Source organism: Odontomachus brunneus, unplaced genomic scaffold (assembly GCF_010583005.1).
Source record: "Odontomachus brunneus isolate Ranch 3 - 2012 unplaced genomic scaffold, Obru_v1 Obru_scaffold_040, whole genome shotgun sequence".
NCBI lineage: Eukaryota > Metazoa > Arthropoda > Insecta > Hymenoptera > Formicidae > Odontomachus > Odontomachus brunneus.
In genome coordinates this window covers 885,550-909,020 of record NW_022639490.1, presented here as the reverse complement: position 1 = coordinate 909,020, position 23,471 = coordinate 885,550, and the positions used below count along the sequence as shown (strand labels likewise).

The 23,471-nt window shown below is 34.6% G+C and overlaps 3 protein-coding genes across 9 annotated transcripts in view; all 3 read left to right on the top strand.

The window, feature by feature from the left end:
- The first annotated feature begins 321 nt into the window (after window positions 1-321).
- Window positions 322-5,518, top strand: LOC116844261 (cleavage and polyadenylation specificity factor subunit 5). 2 transcript variants are annotated; one of them, XM_032815551.1, is made up of 7 exons: window positions 322-541; window positions 1,906-1,941; window positions 3,524-3,724; window positions 3,820-3,883; window positions 4,795-4,960; window positions 5,112-5,226; window positions 5,304-5,518. In XM_032815551.1, exons 1-7 carry the CDS (start codon window positions 423-425, stop codon window positions 5,323-5,325), a joined length of 723 nt encoding a protein of 240 aa, XP_032671442.1. In that variant the 5' UTR covers window positions 322-422; the 3' UTR covers window positions 5,326-5,518. The 2 variants fall into 2 exon arrangements, with proteins under 2 accessions (XP_032671442.1, XP_032671444.1); XM_032815553.1 differs by lacking the exon at window positions 1,906-1,941 and having other exon boundaries at window positions 327-541.
- Window positions 5,519-6,620: 1,102 nt separating this feature from the next.
- On the top strand, window positions 6,621-14,136 carry LOC116844193 (Golgi apparatus protein 1). Of its 2 annotated transcripts, XM_032815407.1 has the most exons (15): window positions 6,621-6,791; window positions 6,944-7,306; window positions 7,375-7,937; window positions 8,448-8,865; window positions 9,110-9,211; window positions 9,452-9,730; window positions 9,908-10,077; window positions 10,434-10,551; window positions 10,622-10,818; window positions 10,935-11,154; window positions 11,389-11,715; window positions 11,825-12,004; window positions 12,094-12,322; window positions 12,613-12,719; window positions 12,810-12,974. In XM_032815407.1, the coding sequence occupies exons 2-15, from the start codon at window positions 6,992-6,994 to the stop codon at window positions 12,972-12,974; spliced, it is 3,390 nt and encodes a 1,129-aa protein (XP_032671298.1). In that variant the 5' UTR covers window positions 6,621-6,791; window positions 6,944-6,991. The 2 variants fall into 2 exon arrangements, with proteins under 2 accessions (XP_032671298.1, XP_032671299.1); XM_032815408.1 differs by lacking the exon at window positions 6,621-6,791 and having other exon boundaries at window positions 6,992-7,306; window positions 12,810-14,136.
- Window positions 14,137-14,839: 703 nt separating this feature from the next.
- Window positions 14,840-23,471, top strand: part of LOC116844192 — a 280,321-nt gene continuing 271,689 nt past the window's right edge. For 2 of the 5 annotated variants that reach the window (XM_032815403.1, XM_032815402.1), the window contains exons 1-5: window positions 14,840-15,353; window positions 16,212-16,432; window positions 16,536-16,582; window positions 16,656-16,696; window positions 17,627-17,746. The gene's annotated coding sequence lies outside the window, so the exon portion shown is untranslated. Of the gene's footprint in view, window positions 15,354-16,211; window positions 16,433-16,535; window positions 16,583-16,655; window positions 16,697-17,626; window positions 17,747-19,672; window positions 22,687-23,471 lie in introns of those variants that run through there. The other 3 variants (XM_032815405.1, XM_032815406.1, XM_032815404.1) reach the window with 2 other exon arrangements.

The following is a 23,471-nucleotide window of genomic DNA, read 5'->3' as shown; positions in this document are numbered from 1 at the left end:
AAGAATCAATGACTGTGATTGGCTGATTCGCTTATTGCTTACGTCTTACTGCTTAAGGTTTTCTATGTGCCACCAGCTTTACGGTCCAAGAATCAACGACTGTGATTGGTCAATTTGCTTACTGCTTACGTCTTATTGCTTAAGTTTTTCTGTGTGCCACGGCCCTAACACTTCTGCACCTAATGCCCGTTTCGCACTAGACGCGATGAGCGGAATCCAATGAATGCTCTTCTTTCTAGAGGGCGGCCCAGTGTGCAACGGGCGTTAGGTGTAAAAGTGTCAAAAGTGCAAGTAACGCGACAAATGTATTGATTTACATACACTCAGTACTTGGGCATATTCGAGACTGGCGGCAAATCGTTCGCGCGTGGCGTCGTTCTTCGTTCGTGGCGTTTCAGACGGTCTAACGTATACGGGACGAAATGGCGATGGCAACGAGTCAAGTCAAGGGCAGTGGATGGCCGAGGCGGGCGAGTAATAGCTCTTTCGAGGGGAAAGTGGTGCAGAATCAATCTGTGACCATCAACAGAACTGTCAATCTGTAAGTGGTAATGTAAGGTGTGGTTTAATTCACGTTCTCTTGGAGTTCATGTGTTTTGACTCTCTGTAGACCAACTATGGCCGCAGCGAGAAGACGCTGGCAATTAAAATTGTGTTCCTAAAGCCCTTTCTCTCGTTACAACTTACCATGGTATAACCATGAAGCGGCCGTTCATCTTTTCTTTAAGCACAAAGGTCCGAGATTTTAAGCAATTCGTATCCGCCGATCTCTGTATACGTATCTCGCCAAAACATCTAGCTTGTCATTCGTGAGATCGCGAGAGAGAGAGTAATGTAACGAATGTATTATGAATCAATGAAGAGCCATTATGACTTGCACATCATTGACGGTATCGTGCAAGTGATAGCTATGCACAATTCGCGACGATATCACTTGCTTAGAATCCTCGATCTTATAGGGTAATTCTCTTATAATGTTTAGTACATACGCCTTATTCGCACAAAGCTATCACTTGAGATGTATCGATATCAGATTCACATTCGAGCGTCATGCATCACTTCCTCTCCAATGATGTCGTTATGTTGTAAACTAATGTTGTAAAGTCTATATTCGTGTAGTTATTGTCATAGTTTTCTTTTGCATTCACAATACGAAGTGAATTGTTGATTCGTAACGTGCGTGCGAGGACGGAGATTTCCGACATACTGTCACCTTTTTGGATTTAATTGTCGCAAAAGTACAGTAAATACATATATATATCTTAAGAGTTCTAATGTGCACGATGAATCAGATGTAAGTTGAAATTGATCGAGGCTGTCTTACTCTCTAAGTTTGTATTCCGCGATTTTCAACGTTCAAGAGATCCCATACATGTTTTCCTCACAATTTTGCTCTTCCATCTTGTAGGTTTGTTCTTTTTAGCTGTCTTCTGCACTATTTCTGCACATTTTTAGCAGAAATAACATTAGATAATTTTCTCCAATATAATGTGAATATCATCAAAACATTCAATTTAGTGAATACAATTTATTTATAATCTGAAATTATGTAAGGGTGATAATTTCAAATATAATATATAGACAACAGTATTTTATGTATATACACACATGTATGTGTATATATATATATATATATATATAATATATATATATATAATATATATATATATATATATATATATATATTTATTTATACATGTAGATATATACACATGAATAAAATATAAGACAGGAAAAAACATGAAATATCTAGAAACACATAATTTGTATGATTACTTTATTATTTTCTATTGGCACAGTGTATGAAAATTATTGTCATTTTGATTAATGTATTCTTTTGTTCTCCTTTGTGTTTTTTTATTCGTAAAAATTTATATTGCTTTGCGTCACCTACTTTTGTTCCAGTGCAGTCCCCGTGCAACTAAAAAGAACAGGCCTCATGTAAGATATATCATATTTATATGTATATGTATTTTGTAAAAAGCATATAGTCACATATAATTATATATCTACATATATATATTTTTAATAATATTTTAAGATAGTATGTAATATACATATTGCGAGTATTAGTTTGTTATAAGAGAACAATAATGAGTTCTGCGTGCAGAGCACTGCAATGTTAAAAAGGAATAACGTGTTGTTTATAATCAATCAATCACTTTTGTCTTGTTAGAAGTAACATGTACATAACTAGAGATTATTCATCGCTATGTCACTTTTTGCCATATCTAATGCATTGCTGTTCTCTATGTAAGAGCTATGAAGACTCTTAAAGCAAACATGATTGTATATGATATTTATGTAATATCATAAGCGAATATATGAATTATTACCACTTTATGTTTATAATTATATCTGCATTTGTAATACTATATTTCTGCACATTGTTTTACACCTTGAATTAGACATTGTAAAATATTCTTGCAGATATACAGATGTACAATTTTGATTGACATGTACAAAATTTTGTGATTGAGACATTTTTCAAATATCGAATATTAATGATGAATTTTATTGAATTGTTCCGTGATCAGAAAATTCTTCAGAACGTACAATGCTTCATTACAAAATTACTGCATATATAATTGAAATATACAAATATATTTATCGAGAATATGTATAAAGGTAATAAATGGCGTAGATATAAGCGATTTTCTATTAGTCTGTTGAAATATGCAAGTGGAAAATAATTAAGTGCGCATGTATTATTTGCTTTTTAATACATGTGCCGATGATTATGTCGCCACAGAAATAATAGATCATCATATTTCAGATATATCAAATTTGATATATCGATTATCTTGATATATCGATTAATCAATTACACCTCACGTAATAATATATAAAAGCAATTGCGTATGTTGTAATTCGGGAGAAACATGCAATTTTATGATAAATGAAAACTTCTGTATTTATATATGAGATATGATGCTATTATATTGCAGTATATTTGTATTTCGTTCCATATTTACAATCATGTTTAAATTGCACTATAAAACGAATAATTTGCAATGTTAATATACAAATACAAGAGATATATAATGAGAGTTGACAAATTTACTCTTTTCGGAATTATGAATTTGCGGAACATATAGAATCACATAGTTGTTTGTAAAATTTTTATATATGTTTGTATAAAATTTGCGTGTTTATTATTGCAATACTTTTATTAAATAATAAGGAAATAAAAGCAATAGATCTAATATAAAAAAATAAAGGCTCTTTTTAACAATAAAATAATATAATTCTTTTCATAATTGAAATATGTACACTACTTTTCTATGTTGCTCGTGATATAGTACAAAATTATGCTGTTAAAACTGAAATATGGAAACTAATATTGGTTTAGTAGAAGGTAAACTTTCATGTATCTAAATTGTCAGCACTTAAGTAGTTTTTACACAGTCGAATATTGTAATATTATGTCAAGCTTTATTTTTGACGAAAGTGGATTTAGTTTCCGACGGATTAAGTTAAACATATAAGAGCCTAACAGAAGCATACGACTCATTTATCATAGATATCCTTTGACAAACTATACATTTGGAACAAAAGAGCCACTCTTCGAGAAAGATCCGTCAGTACCAGCAAGGTTTCAGCGCATGAGAGATGAATTCGACAAGATCGGCATGCGGAGAAGCGTAGAAGGTGTCTTACTGGTGCACGAACACGGATTGCCGCACGTTCTTCTTCTCCAACTCGGCACGACATTCTTCAAATTGTAAGTTTTTATTTAAAAATTGCGAGCTATGTGCAACTTAGCAGAGTGTATTACACACACATTGAGTCTCATTGAGCATCCTCTTATTATTCCAGACCTGGTGGAGAACTCAATACAGGAGAAGACGAGGTAGAGGGCCTAAAACGGCTCCTTACAGAGGTAACAGTTAGCACGACGCCTTACGCTGCCTTACAGGCTGGCTAGGAGTGGCACTTTGATATGTTAGACTGTAACATTGTCTTTATAAACATCATTGTACAAATCCTGCAAATGTTTGTAGAACTTATGTAACCGGGCCTGTAGCTCCGTATAGGGGCTTGCTCTTTTATTCTTATAATATTTTACACTTGTAGCGTGCTGCATGCCCGGACAATTCGATGTTCGTAATAGTGAGGATATCAATTATCGTTACATTGTATTTGGTTAGCTAAGAACATTGTTCTTATCCTCCTTTTTTTTGTATATGTTAGAGAAGCAAACGGAAGAGGTATGATACGAAGAAAATGTACAGCAATATAAGAAGATTGTATATTATATCTTTCTTGAAATTTTGTAAGCTCGGAGATTCGTTTGTATATCGAACTCTAGGGTTTAGCATCTCGTTATAAGGAGGAAATATCTAATCGGCACGACATACATGTAGGCCTAGTCCGGATTTCATCCACAATTGTTAGGCCACGGCGTAATTAATAAACTTGACATTGGTAACTTTTGTCATATTCTTGACTGAAACTATCAATGTGTGTGCAACAGTGCGGTTTTGTCTAGTTAGGAATCGGTAAGATACGTAGTAGAAGCCGTAAGTGTTTCTCAGGAAAGGTACATGTGCTTTCGGCAAACAGTCATGTAGAATTCAAACGAACGCATTACTACGTATTGATTGTTAATTCGAATATTGTTAAAATTGATGCTATTATGTGACCACCGAAAAAAATGTTTCGAGATATGATAATATACATTGTGCAACCATGTTCTTAGTGGACTGACTAAGGAAGAATGTATTTTATCTTTTAGTTCATCCGAAATTCTTATCAGTACAATATCAGACAACAAATTGGATTGATTTCTAGACCTTCGGACGACAGGATGGGGTGAAGCAGGAATGGGTTATAGAAGATACGATTGGCAATTGGTGGCGTCCAAACTTTGAGCCGCCTCAATATCCATATGTACCACCTCACATTACAAAACCAAAAGAACACAAGAGATTATTCCTTGTACAATTGCAGGAAAAAGGTATATCCGCAGACTTGATTGGAAAATTTTCAGTCAATATAAATTATATATGAAATTAATTATATATATATGTATATAATTTGTGTACATAATATGTGTATATATAGAGTTAGTGTTGTAAGTATACTAATAAACATTCAACTGTTATTAGCTCTTTTTGCTGTTCCGAAGAATTACAAATTAGTTGCTGCACCATTATTTGAATTATATGATAATTCACAAGGATATGGACCCATAATTTCATCTTTGCCACAGTCATTGTGCAGGCAAGTCTAGGAACACATGCATACAATGCAGATAAATAAAGTACATTGCATTTTATAAGATTGCTTTTTTGTTTCAGATTTAATTTTATCTACATGTAAAACAGTTATATAAGATCAACAATACCAGACTTAGATTATGAGGATTATTTTAAGAATAGTTATGTATGTGTATGTATGAGAAGATGAATGATTTGAGAAATTCTATTATACGTACAAATATATGTTGTATGTACAAATATATTGTATGTACAATTTATGGCAGATCATAAATTAAATCATTTTTCAAATAGTACTTACTGATTAGATAGTCTCTATTGTATTAACCTTGACACATAGTTATAAGCTATTTTGTCTTCGTTAATGTTATTTTTATAGCAAAGAATAACACTTGACAAATATAACTTGTGTAATTTCGAGATGTACATATTTTTGCTGTATGCATATCTATAATAAATTGTGTTAATTTTTAAAATGATACAAAAATTATAAATCCACTGAATATCTTGTATCCCTTGTATATTTTTACAAATCCAGAATATTTTTCTCAAATGTAATAAAGTGTATTGCGCGCGTGTACAGTTATTGTTATTGATTGTTTTTATCTCTTCCACAATGTAACATTTTCCTAAAATAAACTAATTTTATTCGTTTGCTAATTTAGTTAAAGATTTATAATTACGATTAATTTTATACTATTAAAGAGATATGTATGTGTCATACCTGAAAACTCTTTCGACTAATACTACACTTATAAATATTATATTTTATACATGTATGTTTACGATGATTGTCAAAATATTATAAGTGTCAAAATATTATAAATATATAAATTGGCACGTAGATCACGCTACTATTTTCTTATATTTCTTCAAATACATTTTTCCTAAATAATATAAATAGATTTTACATAAATATAAGTAAAACGCATATAAATGAAACGCCTGATATTGCCGCTATTTTGTTAACAAATATGCTTTCTTCCAATTTGTTAATGTACAAGATGAATTATTATGATATGCACAGTTACCGGTAGAGGTTTCAATTATTCCGTTGCTGCCTTTTAGCAAGATTTAATTAATTAAATTATATTAAATTTCTTTTTTCTTTTTTTTCTTTGCCGGTTCTATTAAAATAAATATAATAAGTATCTTGCGTTGTATATCACTTTAGACATTTATAAATTTTTCATGTTGATATCTAATAATTTATACAATTTATTTAATATATCTTTTTAGACTATATTTCAATCATCTTGATTTCTTTTTAAAATTAAAAAAATTATGATTTTCTATATTATCGATATCAATTGTATCGAATGAATATGTCGATATTTTACAGTAGATAGTGTATCGTGCGTTCTACAAGATGACGCTGTAAGAATAAACGCACAGTGTGCGTCTTCACTATACATTACATGTCATTCTGTACCAATCATTTTGTATGCTTACATCGCTCTGGTGATAATGCACTTGTGCGTTTATGACGTTCACATCACACAGTAAATGATTAACAAGTCTCAAAGAAATAATAGAAAAAACCGGCCGCAGTGCAGGAGGGATCTCGAGGTTGTACTCTCTTTTTCTTACTAATTTTCTTTGTATTAAGTGACATTTCCCTGCAATTTGCTTTTCTCACATTATTCGAGCAGCTTCGAATCGAATGGCGTTATTTTGACTATAAGTGATTCGCGTTTAATGCAGTTATACATTCATTACAGAACATTGGTAATGATTTCGCTAAGAAATAAAGTTTGATCACTCTAAGGATGGAACATATAAAACAAATATTCTATATATTTCTCATCTTATCGGTGTTGCATTGTACAATATCAGCTTATTATGGAGATGCATTTGCTCAGCAGACCGATGAGCCTTCTAAAATTGGCTGGCTCTTTTCCAATGCCGCTGTTACAGTCAAGAGGACTCAAAGAAATATACTAGAAACCAGAAGAGAACCTGAAATTGAAAGTTTACCGATGATCACAAATGGCAAGTGTCGTGATAAGTTAAATCATCTCTGTGGAGATATAGGCAGGAATAATGATGAACTTGTACTACTTGAATGCATTCAGACTTTTAAGGTATGTATAAAATTAGAGGAGAAAAGTTAAAGTTTCATAATAGAAGTCTAATAAGTGTTACTTTATAGCCTACTGAGATATCTGGAATTGATCAGAAGTGTCAAGAGGCAATTTGGAGCTATATCCAGAATATCACAAACAATCTAAATATAGAGAGATTGGCTAGAAAGGCATGCGGTAAACAGTTGGACGATTTACAATGTTCCAGTTCTGATGGAACTCATGGAGCTTACCTGTCCTGTTTAATTGATAAACGAGAAATGGTCAGAGATCCTGATTGCATCACATATATTCAGAGACTGGAGTGGATTGCTTTCAGTGACTTTCGAATTCTGATTCCCTTCAAGATAGACTGCGCAAATGATATTAAGAAGTTCAAGTGTGACAGTCTGCAGCCGTACAGAGACATATCACAGGGTCAGATATTAGCCTGTTTACAAGAACACGTTGAGAAATTGGAACAGAAATGTAGGAGGCATATTCTCCATGTATCTGAGATTCAAGCTGAGAATATCAAATTGGATCGCCAGTTATATATGGCTTGTACTCAAGATCGCATTAAATTCTGTCCTAATGTCCGACCAGGCAGTGGTCAAGTTTACAAATGCTTAATGCAACATAAAACTGACAGGTAATAAATGTTAGAACAATACAAATAAATTCAAGTTCTGGAATTTTAGTAGTTTAACAATGGAGTAGTATAATAATTAACAATTTTAATTTTTAATTTTTTTAAATTTTAATTTAAAAAATTTTTAATTTTATAATTTTAGTGGTTTAACTAAAATTCTCTATTAGATATTAGAGTATTAGATATTCTGTATCCTGTATATACTTACTAGTATTTTGAGTATTAGATATTAAGATATTTAGTAGTATCTGAGTTTTAATGTATCTGAGTTTTAATTTTTAACACAAGAAAATCTAGAAATTCTAGAAATGAAATAGTATAATAATTGATAATTTTAATTTTTAATATTAATTTTTTTAAATTTTAATTTTTTAATTTTAGTAGTTTAACACAATCTAAAATTCTGAATATTAGATATTAAGATATTTAATAGTATCTGAGTTTTGATGTAACACAGGAATCTAGAAATTCTGTCTTCATATTAAAAAAAATATATATTTCTACTGATAGATCAATGTCTGGACAGTGCCAAGAACAGTTGACGAGAAGAGAGAAGCTCATTGCTTCCGATTACAAGATTAGCAAGGGTCTAGTCAAAGCCTGCAAGGAGGACATCAGAAATTATCACTGCAGACGATCCGTGTCTGAAGACAAAGAGATCAAGTTGGCGCAGATTTTGCTCTGTTTGGAGTCGGCCGTGAAGAACGGCAGCAAGATAGACGGAAATTGTCAGGCGGAAATGTTCGATCATAGGAAGCTCCTGATGGAAGACTATAGATTATCGCCGGAGATCGTAGACGGCTGCGCCAATGACATCACAATCTTCTGCAACAGCCTCGAGGTCGGCGGCGCTACGATACATTGTCTAATGGAGCATACAAGAACGAGGAAAAAGAAGTCCAGGGTTACGATAAAGTGCCAAAGAGCGGTAAAGAACTGATTTCTTTGATCAGAAGAGCTTAGGGAGGATTCTGAGTTTCTAAAGATTAACATGCTCATTTACGAAAAAAAAAAAAAAAAAATATTTCTGAGAATACATATACAATACAATACATATACAATACAATACATATACAATACAATACATATACATATACAATAAGACATTTACAAAATATGTTTGCATATTTTCACCGTCTTCTTATGAAATATTACTGTTACATTAATTTTAGTTGGAGGAATTAATTATGGAGGCCGATGTCGGCGAAGATTGGAGAATTGATCCGGTTCTAAGGGAACAATGTCAACCTGTGGTTAATGTAGCTTGCACAGGCGTGAGTAAATTTTATGTATGAATGCGGATCTTCTCATACGTGTGTTAGAGTCCATATATAAGTATAAGCGAATTCTAATTTACAGGAAATTTTAAACTTGGTTTTTTTATTAAACATATTTTACGATAATTTTTAATAAACACGAAAATGGCAAATTGCGATATTGCAATTTAGAACAACCCTGAATAAAAGATCGATAAATTCCTTACGTTAACTTAATTAGTTGCATATTTAATTTAGGTGCACGGTGGAGATGCCAGAGTAATATCTTGCTTAATGGAACAATTAGGAACGGAGAGGATGACCGAAGCTTGCGAGATAGCCTTGGTGCAAATACAGTATTTTATCGCTAGGGACTTCAAACTTGATCCACAATTGTATAAAGCGTGCAAATTCGATGCTGTACGTTTGTGTCATGCGAGAAATGCGTGGACAAACGACGGCAAACAAATGGATCCCGAAACAGGACCTCTTGTTCTGCCATGCTTGTATCGGCATGCATATCAGAAAAATATGACGGTAAGATTAATAAGTAGTAATGACAAAAATTCTTAATTAAATTAGTTTAATAATTAAACTTTATAAACTACAATAATGTCTGTGTTATATGTCTGTGTTATATTAATAATTTGTTATTATTATTTCTGTGAATAATACTCTTGTCCCTGATTTCTGTTTCCTCTATATTGTATTTAGTTGAGAACGGATTGCTTGGAAGAGATTAGAAGAGTTATGAGACAACGTGCTGTGAATGTTGACTTACAACCTGAAATAGAAGAAGTGTGTTTCAGTGAGCTGGCGTCGTTCTGTTATGATAAAACTGCAAAAGGGGAAGAGATTCTTTGTCTGCAGGATAATTTAGACAAGTATTTGTCATCTTAAATAATGAATATTATACACAAAAAGAAATTTGAACCTATCTAATTCTAAATGATAATTCTTCAATTGTTTAAGAAATATGAATACAAGAATTTGATTATGTGATCTTTCCATTAAATTCGATAACAGAATATTTGATAGAAGAATATTTTTTTAAGTGTCCACTTTTTTGCTTATATATAAAAAACGTGATTACAAACTATTTTTTATGCCATTAAACTTTTTTTGATTATATATCTTCCCTGTCTTTTCTCTCTCTCTTTCTTTCTCTCTCTTTTTCTCTTAGTCTCCCTCACAGAAATATTAAAATATAAGTTTATGATTTAACCTGTATTAATTACAGCTTGAACAAAAAATGCAAGCTTGCAGTTGGAAATTTCACAGAAGAACAAGCGGAACGTGTTGAACTGAATCCGATCATCTCTTCAGCCTGCCAACACATTATGGAACGTCATTGCGAGGTATATTTGGTGCGAAGTATTATTAAATTTACTCTGTCAACTTTTTTTCTATGACATTAATCTATTTTAGGAGGTACTGAAATATGGAAAAGATGAGGGAGACATGATGGAATGTCTTATTGAACACAAAAATGAGCTAGACGCACGCTCTGATTACAAATGTAAAGCAGCTGTAGAACATTTCCAACTAATATCCTTGAAAAATTATCATTTTACATACAAGTTCAAGGAAGCGTGTAGACCTTATGTTAAGAGATGGTGTCCCAGGTAATTAAGCTGGAAATATATTAAATTTAAGAAGATTTTTTCCTAAGATTTTCAATCCTAAGATTTTCAATGTCCTTAAATTCGAGGATAATTTTCGCATTTCTTTGTCAATTTAGATCGAAGACGAAAGCCGATGTAATAGAATGCTTAAGTTTGATCGTGCAAGAGGACATAATGAAGGAGTCCCAACATCGTGTACTGAAGGATTGCAGGCAGCAACTGCGGGCGCAACTTTATCAGCAGCGGGAGAACATTCATTTTGATCCTGTTCTGCAAACAGCCTGTACAACGGATATTAAACAATATTGCTTCAACGTGGAACCAGGCAATTCACAGGTAGCGACAGTATTATCTGATATGAAGTGGCTATCTTTTACTCTTTGTATTCGTATATTACATATATATAATTTTGATTTGAAAAATTTTGCAATTAATAAAAAAATTACGATTACTATATGTATTATTAATAAGATAAATAAAAAAATGATCAGTATATATAAGAATTTTTGAGTGGCTATTTAAACAAATATTAGTAACGTTGAACCACGTTGAGAACTAGGTTGTTTTCAGGTACTAGAGTGCTTAGCGTCTCACAAATCTAAGCTATCAGACGTGTGCCACAAACAGCTGTTCAAGGTAAGGAAGCAAGAGTTTCAGGATAGCTCCAGTGACTTTCCCTTACTGAACACTTGCCGAGTCATGATCAGGCAGTACTGTCACGATGTGAGCAAATCGCAAACTCTGGATTGCCTTAAGCGATACAAGGATGAGCTCACTTTTGACGACAAGTGCAAGAACATTGTAATTCGAAGGATGATTGAGCAGAATACTGACTACAGGTTCAACAATGCATTACAGAACGCGTGTTTCTATGATATCGATAAGCATTGCAAAGAGGTAATTCAACATTTGTAGAAATTTAATTACAAGCTGAGATTAAATTTATATCAACAACAATTACATTTCTGATTTAATTTTGATAATTAATGTGTAAATGATATCTTAGGTATTGATACACGAACCTTCTGACAAGGAGCTTGAAGGGAAAGTCATAAGATGCTTGAAGATCAGATTCCGTGAATCTAAATTGACTACAAAATGTGAGCATCAAATGGCTAATATTCTCAGAGAGGCTGCGCTAAACTATCATTTAAATCCATTATTAGCAACGATGTGTGCGCATGAGGTAAAATATGATGGGATTACAATAGAGAATGCATGAGCCAGGACATATTGTTCGACTAAGTGCAAACTCGTGAAATTTGCCTTTGTCAGATCGAAACCATATGTCGATCGGAAGAAAATGAGCCCGGTGCCGTCGAGGAATGTCTTAAGAGGAAATTTAATGCCGGAAATCGAGACATGAAAGAGGAATGTCGCTTGGAAGTCGCTGATCTTATAGAACAAACGAGGGCGGATATCAACGTGGATCCTTTGCTGCAGAAGGCTTGCGCTGTGGACGTCAGCAAATACTGCAGTGCCGTTCCTCAAGGCGCTGGAAGGCGTACGTAATATTTCCTACCCTTATAGAAATATCATACTAAGAATCATTGATAATTACTTATTATCCAGTATTTTTAATACTGAAAATAAGTAATTATCAATGATTCTTAGTATGATATTTCTATAAGGGTATAGAATTTTAAATATAAAAATATTTTTCTAAAGTGATGAATAAGGTGTGTTGCATATTGAATTTATTACGCTTACATGGTTAAATTTACTACACGTATATGGTATATGAGAAGAGTATAATAGTAATTATTTCTTTATTATTGTATTACACATACACAGACATAATGTGTCTACAAAATGCGTTGGAAGACAGCAACAAATCTTTGCAACCCGATTGTTATAAAATGCTGACCACAAGGATGGAAATGTTTAAGAATGCTGCCAAGGTCTGTAAGGGATATTTTTTTATTCTTGATGTATATCTTTTCTACTTTGATAATCCGACGATAACTGTGTCTTGTTTATCTTTTTTGCAGTTGATTGCACCAAACACTATCGAGGAGCTTTATACGTCGGTGAATCGTTCCCCCGCGCGACGTTACTTCATGATTGTCGGTTGTACCATGATTGGGATTATTTTTATCATTGGAATGTTCTGCGGCCGAGTGACCAGGCGAACGATGATCATGAAGAACAAGTGACGCCGCCGGCGTCCGTCCACTAGTGAAATGACTTTCGTGAGATTAGTCGATGGACAGCAGACGTAAACTGTACCAGATCAACCGCGCAAAATGCAAGTTTACGAGATAGACAAAAGGAGATATCGATCTTTTTATACATTTGTTTATGAAATTTTTGAAGTGCCACTCTTTGTATTTATGGTCAGAGGTGGAAACGAGATTTTTGATGTTGCTGTTATGCACAAGTGGCATTGCAAGATTGTAAGTGTGGAGAGATGATACTGGTATCTAAAGGTATAAGAAGGTGTAAGAATTTAAATATTCGGAAATATTATGTTACTGCAATATCGTGATCCTAAGAATACAGGGTGTTTTATAAAATTTGCCACAAGTTTCGAGAGCGTGGTTACATTTGTCGACAGTGACGTTCTTGGAACTTGTCACAAAAGTTACGAAACAAGCTACGTTACCTAATTATAACTTTATATTCCGTAGAATGAGATTTATTCGTCGCGAAAAAAGGTAGAGAAGAGTGATATTAACTTTGACTAGGATCGATTCTAGGATTTTTTCCGAAAGAAAAGAACAACGCTATATATGTATAATTAATTCTTATTTTTTAAAAATTCACTTAAAAGCGAAACAAAAAAGAATATTCAATACTGGTATACTCGATATTGGAATATTTGATACCGGACTTATGAAACACTCGATATTGGAATATTATGCCACTCGTTTTGTATCGCTTTATATCGGGGCCTAGAGTCGATCTTGATTCGGAAGGTCGTATGCAGAGTCGTGAACAGAAGGTCGTGACAGGAAAAGACGCAAGTGTAACAAGTAGAAAGCGCAGCAACGCAATACTCTTCCCACTGTCCCTTGGGACTTGCTCAAGCTTTGCAATGCAATGCATGAGCGAGAACGTGTCTGAAGATTCCTTATGGAAGAGTTCTCGGAGAAACTCTGTATAATGCTCACGAGTATATTATTCCTGTGGGATGCATGTGCGGGCTGACTTCCCGCAGGGACGACTCCGCATACGGACCTCCGAGAATGAACGCAGAGCGAAACGCATTTGTTGTCAAGCGTGTCTCAATGTCTAAATTTTCTGTACGTTTGTGATATAAAGGTCCATTAAGGGAACGAAAATAAAGTGTCTGAGATTGATTTCAGTCCAAAGATACACCGGGCACAAGTTATCTCAGTCTTCCACATTCAAGTTTAAGTCCCTCCACCAATATCTCGAGGAGGATATACATCCTACGATATCCACTAATTGTCACATTTTTTCTTGGTTATAGATTCCAAATTAATTCATGGCTTTGTTAACAAGAATATATAGATGAATATTAGAGGGAATAGGAATCGACAGGTTCTGCTGGATACTATTTTAACATAAATTTCAAGATTTAGATGCGTTTGATTTCGAAAATGAACAGATTGTTGCAGAGATAATGTATCTGTTCCATATAAAATTATAATTGATATTAAATTACATGCAAAATTGCATATTATGACATTAAATTATTCGCAAATCTATACCAGAAAGAAAATGCGATAATATACACTGGGCAGCCCTGTATGAACAAAAATTTATATCCTTGCATGTACGATGTTTCTCATGTGTAAATATCTTAAAATTATAAATTTTTATTTGTCCCGAAATATATATCTACATGTATATAGGTGTAACGAAATATGAATAGTATAAATTATTTACCACGATACTAGTAATTTTCTAAAGTAACTAAATGTGATGAAATAATTACGTGTTAATAATGTTAAAATGATGTAAGCCTGAGTGTGCGCGCGCGCGTTTTTGCAATAATATTCGATATAATTATGTAATAACGTGAAAGCTTTATCACATAGTCGTATGCATTGAAAATAAAAATAAAAAATCGGCGTTATTAAGAGGAAGGAGAGAAAATGCAATCATGCAACCGCAATCGTCGCGCTTCTCGTTTGAAGATATTGGAAAAACCGAATGAATTGTTTATGCGATTTTGATTCTTGCATTAGATTTTATAAAATATTATCGATATATTGCTGCTACACATTTGTCACGCGACGTGTGCGAACGAGTAGTAGTGCGTCCGATAACATTCGGCGGTTGCGGTGGGTAAACAAATATAGTCGACTGCTGCTGTAACGTGATAAAGGACGCCATGTTTATATTGTACATTCGCGCGAAGTGGATCCGTGTTTTGCGCGGACTTTTTTCCTTTTGTCGCGAGATATTGTCTGCGAGTTATTTCCGCGCGTTCGGCGATCGTATAATAGCGTTAATTTGCGCGTGCAGTTACGATTAACCGTGTATCTCGATATTCGCAATTATCCGTGCTGATTACGTACTAGCAGCGCGGAATATACCGCCGATGCAAAAGTAGGTAAATTAAAGTAAGTGAGTAGAAATTTAACCCGTAAATTCAATACAAACGTTCTCGCGACTCAAAAGAACCGGCGGACGAGTTTCTCTCTGCACTGATCTCGATCTATTTTAACCTACACTGAGAAAAAAATATTTAAAAATTTATTTGTGTGATAAAAATTTACTTTACAGAAATAAATTTTAGAAAAATACATTTTATTTCATAGAAATAAACTTTATATACCACAAATAAATTTGTATGTATTTTTTCTTAGTGTACTTTACTAGTGTAAACAGAACCTTTTTTATTTTCATATCTGTTTCATCTTACTCTTTTCCATGATTCCATTTCTATGTCGCAATAAATCTCTGTCTCGCAATTTTTAGACACACTTAGATACCGGTTATTCTAATAACAAAATCGCAACAGAGACCTTCACATTTATCCGTTCTCTACACTAAGAGAGAAAATACCTAAGAGAAAAACATTTATTCTGTGGGTATTAATAACATATTTGCTTGAATGTAAATTCTTTTATTTAAATAGAATAAATTTTAATAAGATTTAAATAAGATTAATAAATTTAAGTAAAATTAAACATTTAAATAATGTTTTGAGATAATGAATATTTTTTATTCGAAAAATATTTTATATTCAAGTAAATATATATTATTAGTATCCACTGAATAAATATTTGTGATTTTTTAGATATTTTTTTTTTCAATGTAGGGAGAGAGAGAGAGAACGGTAAACGATTGAGAAAAGATGAAATCGTTCCTTGATCTTGGAGGTTAAAACAGCCTTACTTCGATATGGAACTTTATACCGAAATAATTCCCATCGATTCTTATTAAATCTGGTTGAATTCATCTTTGCTTCTTCTTAGATCGTTCATATTTGGCGAGAAAGAGGGGGAGGGGGATGTATCGAAGCCTGATGCGTCGATTTGCATTTGATTGATTCGATTCTTGAGTTCAAATATCGATGCAAATTCAGATCTCTTTCTTGCCAATATGGACGCCGGACGGGTGGAAGCTCGAAAGTGCCTTGCATATCGAACATCTTTAAACACGAAATTGGAGTGAAAAGTTCGACTTGGTGTTTTCGGTAAGCATTATCCGTGGAAGACGAATCCGCCGTGCGTATTAGTTGTCACGATTAACGCGCGATGTGCGAAATACGTGCGATTACAGTCGGCCGTGTTTTTCAGGCAGAGAAGGTGGCTGATTCCTCAAACAATATCGCTGTGATCTGTCGGTAACTAAAATAAACATTAAGATCTTTATCGACCATCAAAGCGGTTTGACGTCACGCGCGCGCGTTGTTTCAGGGAAAGCTGCTTCGTTTTCTTACAGTGAAAATGTTCACAAGGTAAGATTCAAACATGTTTCCCCCGTCTTAATCAATAAATTTAACATATTAGCTACTGTGTGTCGATTATGGGCGCGTTCCGTTATACGCTCGCAACGCTCGCGAGCGTCATTCTATCTTTGTTGCTCATTGATGTTAAACAATAAATGATGTGAAACGGAACACGCCGTATGTTAATAAGATCAAACTTCAAAATCACAGAGTTAGTTACTTGGGAATATATCTATTTTGAGATTTATTAAGTTGCTTGGAAAATAGCGGTGAATGGTAATACGGAATAAAATGTGTTAATTTATTATTATTACATTTTTTTTTATTATTACATTTATTAATAAATTAATTATTTAAAATTATTTATTTAATAATAAATTTATTATCACATTTATATTTCGTTATATTCATGTATAGTATTTTGTAATATTTATATATTATATTTTTTCATTATATATATAATTTTTTTATATTATATATTTTATTTTATATTTTATATTTATAAATATACTTATATATATATATATATATATATATATATATATATTTTTTTTTTACGTTATCTTTATATGCAGTGGATATAAAAGCGATGCTTTTATTTGTGATTTCTGTTCGTGAAGTCTAAAAGATTTCTACATAATTTCAATTATCAAGCTTAATTTTTTGAATTTTTATGGAAAGTTTTTTAATTTATATCTTTTAATTTATATCTTTTATGATTTTAATTATCTTTTTTAAATATTATTTATGATTTTTCGATTTATGATTCAAAGGGATTCAACAAAAAGAGTTGTTGTAATATTAGTAACAACAAATTTTGTATTCTTTAAACGGTTTACTTTTTTCCTGATAATTATAAATATATTATAAGAGATATGCTTGCTAACAATTACTGATGCAATTATTATATTTAACATTTCGTTTTCCGTCTTGAAAAAGTTCCATATTCCCACCTCTTCCCGTGTGTTTTGCGAACCGGAAAAAGGCGATGCGGTTCGGAGGGAAATTGGCGACGAGAGAGGCGGACGACAAGATGACCAGATATCTCTGCAACATATGGTGAGTGATTATTCATTGTCGCTTGTATACGAGAGGTCTGTTCTTTTTAGCTGCACTTCACGTACTCGCGTACGTTTCTCTCATTCTGCCTCTTCCGCCAAATTTCAAGTATGTACGTGTATGTATTTCATTTCGAGTACGGAAAGCGCGACACAGTGCAAATAAAAAGGAGGGACCTCGGGTCTACTCGCGCGTCGTACTTTCTATACTTTTCTACACTCTCGTCCTTTTTCTTCCCACTCGTTCAAACCACACGCTACATTCGTTTCGCCCTATAGCGTGTTCGATCCACACGATTAGGTCGAGTGCAATTAAGCCCAATTTTATTTTTATTTCACTCGAAGCGTGTTTCACATCCAAGCATGTGTCTCGAGCGAGAACTTGCTTGAAGGTAACATATAAAATACAGCTGAAGATGCTTGATAGCGACGCATATATGAGAAAAAGTATATTTACACACACGTATATAATATTCTTTCACACAGGAATTAATATTCTTTTGTGAAATATACGACACTTTTAGAAGAAAGAAAAACTATAGAAGTCAATCTCTTTTATAATTCGCACTCAATATTTTGTAATTTTATATATCGTGTGCACAGTACGGATAACCTTTTTAGCGTCCATAAAATCAGAATATTTTATGCTTCAAATGTATGTGGGAGTTAGTGAGAAAAAACATTGTTATTTCCAACGAAATATTTTTTGCTGAGTCGCGACGTTGTAACGTTAGTAGTTTAGCAGCTCATACGAAGCCACACTCGGGAAAATATAATTATATACAAATTTTTCCTTTATACAGAGAGAATATTATAGTTTTTATTTCATATTCTTTGAAATTATATTTCAAATTCTTTGAAATTTTACCGTGCTTTCAATAGTCCAGGAATAGACTGTCAGTAAGGTATATCTTTCTATAAGTTTATATTACTTCACAGACAGCACAGATCTTCCAAGCGACGTCTTAAGGAGGTCCTCAGGACGTCTACAAGACGTCCTTTGAAAGTGTGTACTGTCTTGATTTTTTATAGGAACATAGTGAATTTTGTCAAAAATATAGCAAGTGTTTTATTTAGTTCTTAAGATGTAAATAGCATCTATGAAATGAAAGGATAGAATGAATTGCAGAATGTCAATCTGCTCCTCGGTTACAAAGTCCTATGATTTTTTCCAGTAGCCCACTTGATATTGACGTTTAATGAAATAGAACTATTTCTTTCTTCATTTAACACCATTTTTTTGGTGTGGATATATTTATACATGTTTATACATGTCCACGCAAAAAAAAATACTGTTAAATAAAATAAAAAATAGTTCTATTTCATTAAACGTTAATATCAAGTGGGCCATATAAAAATTTACTTTAATTGGGAAACATAAAAAATTTACTTTAAGTGGGAAACATAAAAACTTACTTTAATTGTACTTGTATAGCAGTATTTTCCTCGGTATGAATATATGTAATCATATATATCGCTATCTAAACGGAGAGAATTTTACAGTAAAAACTACCATAGGACTTTCCTTACGGAAAAATATTAATGAAAAAACTATTGAGAATAGTATAGGAAAACTTGAAATATTATTGAAAAACTATTGAAAAGTATTGAAAAAATATTGCGTAATTATTATAGCATTATTAAAAAACTTATTCATTAATTTTACAAACAGTTTTGATATAATTTTTCAATAGTTGAAACAGTAGTATTTTCATCAATCAGTAGTTTCCCAATCAATAGTTTATAATATTTTTTTGTAAGGATTTGTAGCCGAGGAACAGATCGACATTCTGCAATTTATTCTATCCTTTCATTTCATAGGTGCTATTTACATCTTAAGAACTGAAATTTGTACTGTATTAAAACACTTGCTATATTTTTGACAAAATTCACTATATTCCTATAAAAAATGAAGACAGCACACACTTAAGATTATAATCATATGTGTGTTATCACACATGATTATATACGTCACCATATAGAGACCAAATTCATGCACATATTATAAAAAATCACACACACATATAATTATATATAATTTATGTATGATCCACATATAATTTTCTTATATATAATTTTATACAATCTTTTTTCCCGGGCATATAAGTTATTAGGGAGTGGAAGGTTTCGAGCAAAATAGACATTACAGGTTTGTAAACAAACAATATAACTTTCCATTCGTCGTGACCAACGCGTCAATAGAATTCCAATTTTGTGGCAAGTTATTGAGAGAAGCTAAATATTGACATTTGGAGAATCGTGGCATGCGATGATCTCAAGTGATAATCTCCTTTCATGAGGAGATTGATATATCCAAGGAAATATTGATACTCTGAAAGATTGATATTGAACGTCTTCTTCCGCCAGGGAAAACATTACGCACCCACTTGCCGCGCGCATTCCGGAATTTATACCGTATACAACTACTACGGTCGGTGTATAGTTCGGTGTATGCTGGCTAAAAGAAAAGCACATCTCTCTCGATGCTATAATAAATCTTACTAAAGCCTCCCCCCGTAGCCGGCTCGGCGAGAACTTCTGCTCGGAATAACGCAGGCGCCCACGCTCTCACAATTCTATAGACTTCACGGTAAATTTCGTTGAGAACGCGCGATACTTATCGCGGCGCGTTATTTCATATAATTGGTTTACCTTAAGTGCCGCAATTATACCAGTTCAACGCCTTTATCGAAGCACGATTGCGCGGCAAATTGAATTAGCGAAAATTCGCGATGGGGGTTCATTGAGGTCGAGCTTTTTCAAACAAGCCTAAACGGGAATTACAATCAAATATTAGCCATTCGAACAGGCCTCTTTGTTTGTCTTGCGTACAAATTACTGCTGTGTCCACAAATATTTACGATTTGAAATGAAATGGGAAATTCGGGGTGGGGGAGGGGGAGAGGATGAAATGGCTCGTATATGAATAAAGATGACGTAAATACTCGCAGTGCGGAAAGTAGAAATGACAATACATAAATATTCAAAGCGCGGATCAGAATAACCAGCTGACCTGTTAAGAAACATCACCGTGCAATATTTAGAGAACGTCATCGCGCCGCTCGAAGACGCCACCGACCGCCAAATCACCGTCAGGAAATTGTGCCGGCATCCGTTGCATACGAAATCACGGGAACGTTGTAAAATTAAGAGGGAGAAAAAACAGGGAACGAATAAGAGACTGCTGTGTTCCGTGAATTCCAGGCGGAGCTGCGGATTTTCTATTATATCGAGCCGGTGGTTTTCGCAGATAATATTGTTTGCATTCTACAACAACGCATTTATACCTTCGTGTCGTGAAAGGCAAAAGCACCGCAATGTAACGTGAATAAAAAAGTTATGCTAATCGAACGTAAATAAAGCCGCAATAAAGGACGAGTAAAAATTTGCCCGCGCTCGATAACCGCGCGTAAAAACATTCTATTTCTATTCATGCTTCCGCAACGGCCGCCACAATCTTTTACTGTCGCAAGCGAGAGAACAGTAAGTTAAGCAGAGAGAGAGAAAGAGAGAGAGAGAGAGAGGAGAGAGAGAGATGTGCTTTCTATATATGCATATATATTTCCGTTTCGCGACGATGAAGGAAGGCAGAAGCATTTACTCCGCTTTATTCATACGTCCCGCTTGGAAGCATAAAAACGGCACGAAGAGAGAGACAGTTGTAGCAAAAGATTAAGATTGAGATCTAGACTAAGTGTTGGAAGCGGAAAACCGACGTGTCGAGGTCGGTCGCTCGGAGCATTGGCAAGAGAGAGGAGGGGTAGATCATGCGCTCTGCATTCACATTGGTTCTCACGTAGGGTGGCGGGCTTGCAACCCTCAGTTTGACGCCGCGTGCGAGCGCATAAGGACTCATCGCGACCGCCGTCATCTCGCGAGACGCAGAGAGAAAGGGAGAGAGAGAGAGAGAAAGAAAGGGGGAGGGAGAGAGAGAAAGAGAGAGAAAGAGTCGTTCAAAGTCATTTTTCCAGGGGAAGATCCGCCGCAAAATGACCACCGGCGGGATGAACCCGCACGTTCGATTCATCGATCCAACTTGAGGTCGATCACGACACGGCCGATCGGGAAGCAAAAAGAAACGCATCGTCGTGAGAGACACGCCATTCGTAATTAATAAGGTGGATTGCATGCAGCCGTTATGAGAGTCACGCGTGAAAATGCAAAGGACACGCGGAGGAATTCGCGCAATCGAAGTCGCATTGACGTGTACAATTAATTCGATTGACCGAAGTCTCTTTCTCTCTCTCTCTCTCTCTCTCTCTCTCTCTATATATATATATATATATATATATATATATATATATATATATTCCTCTCTCTCATTCTCTCATTCTCTCTCGAACATTTATGACAGATGGACGTTTACGAGCGATTCGCGTGTAATTGTTCGGAAACGATTAATGACGGGTTCGGCGCGCGACTGGGAGACTTAATTGGAATACAAAACGTTATTGCCGATTAATCGGGAAAAATAGCGCGCCGGTTTCGATTGGATTTCCACGATTTTCGCTGTGCGCGTTTTTCGCCGACCAGAAAGAGAAAGAAAAGGGGGCAAAAGGGGCAAAAAAGCGGGGAAGGGATTGAAAGAGAGTCACGCGTGAAGATCCCTGGGAACGCTGCAATCGAGAAAATGGAATTAATTACCGGGCGGCTGTTAGGAATGAGCGCGCTTTGAGGCGATTTTTCACCTGAAGAGAGACAAGGTGTCAGTGCAAGCCGAGCTTTCCGAGCCGTGCTTTGAGGCCTCGTCGAAGTGTGGTTTTGTGATGGGGGGAAATATTAATTTCGACAAAAAAAGCGCGGAGCACTGATTATATATCGCCAGGAGAATTCGATTATTCTCTTCCAGTGTGTGTGAATTCTCTTTCAGTGTATGGCAGCATCGCGCGCGACTAACGGTTCGCGACGTCGACTTTTCTCCAAGAGTCTGCCTCCCTCGGAGTAATTTATATTGTTCGTTGGAGAGCATTCCTCGCGCGCGGGTGTACAGCTCGGATTTTCGCGGCTTTCGTTTCTGTCCTCAGACGTCCGACTCGCTCGCGAATGCGCGGAATAGAATGCCGGAAAATTGCCGTCGACGAGATCGGTCTAATTATCCGACGTTGCGCCGCAATCCGGCCGATTAACATTCCGATGTAAATCGAATATTCGTGGTCTTCAATATTTTACCAATTATGATGAGTGAATTAAATTATTTGTCCGATTGCGGAACTTTGGTTTGTCAGAAAAAAAAGAGATAGAGAGAGAGAGAGAGAGAGAGAGAAGAAGAAATCGAATTATTTAACTGATGTTCGAGCATCAAGTAGATCGCAAAGCAACTATTAATTTGCGCGATTACGGAATGACGTACCGATAGTGATTCAATTTCCGCTAATGGCAGTGAAATTTTCTGGCGGAGGGAGGGGAGAAATTCGCGTAGCACACGAATCTCGACGTGATTTCCGGCGAAAATCGCGCGGCACGCCGTTTGATTCCCCGATACTTCCGGCGAAAGCTGATTATCGCGTAATAATTCTGTGACGGTGCGTTCAAGTTGAGTGATTTATCGGGCCGGCCCCGTTTTCGTCGCGTTACTCCCGCGCCTCATCAATATTGAACGCCGTCGCGAGAAAAGAGAGAAACCTCCCTATAAAAAAAAAAAAAAAAAAAAAAAAAAAAAAAAAAAAAAAAAAAAAAAAAAAAAAAAAAAAAAAAAAAAAAAAAAAAAAAAAAAAAAAAAAAAAAAA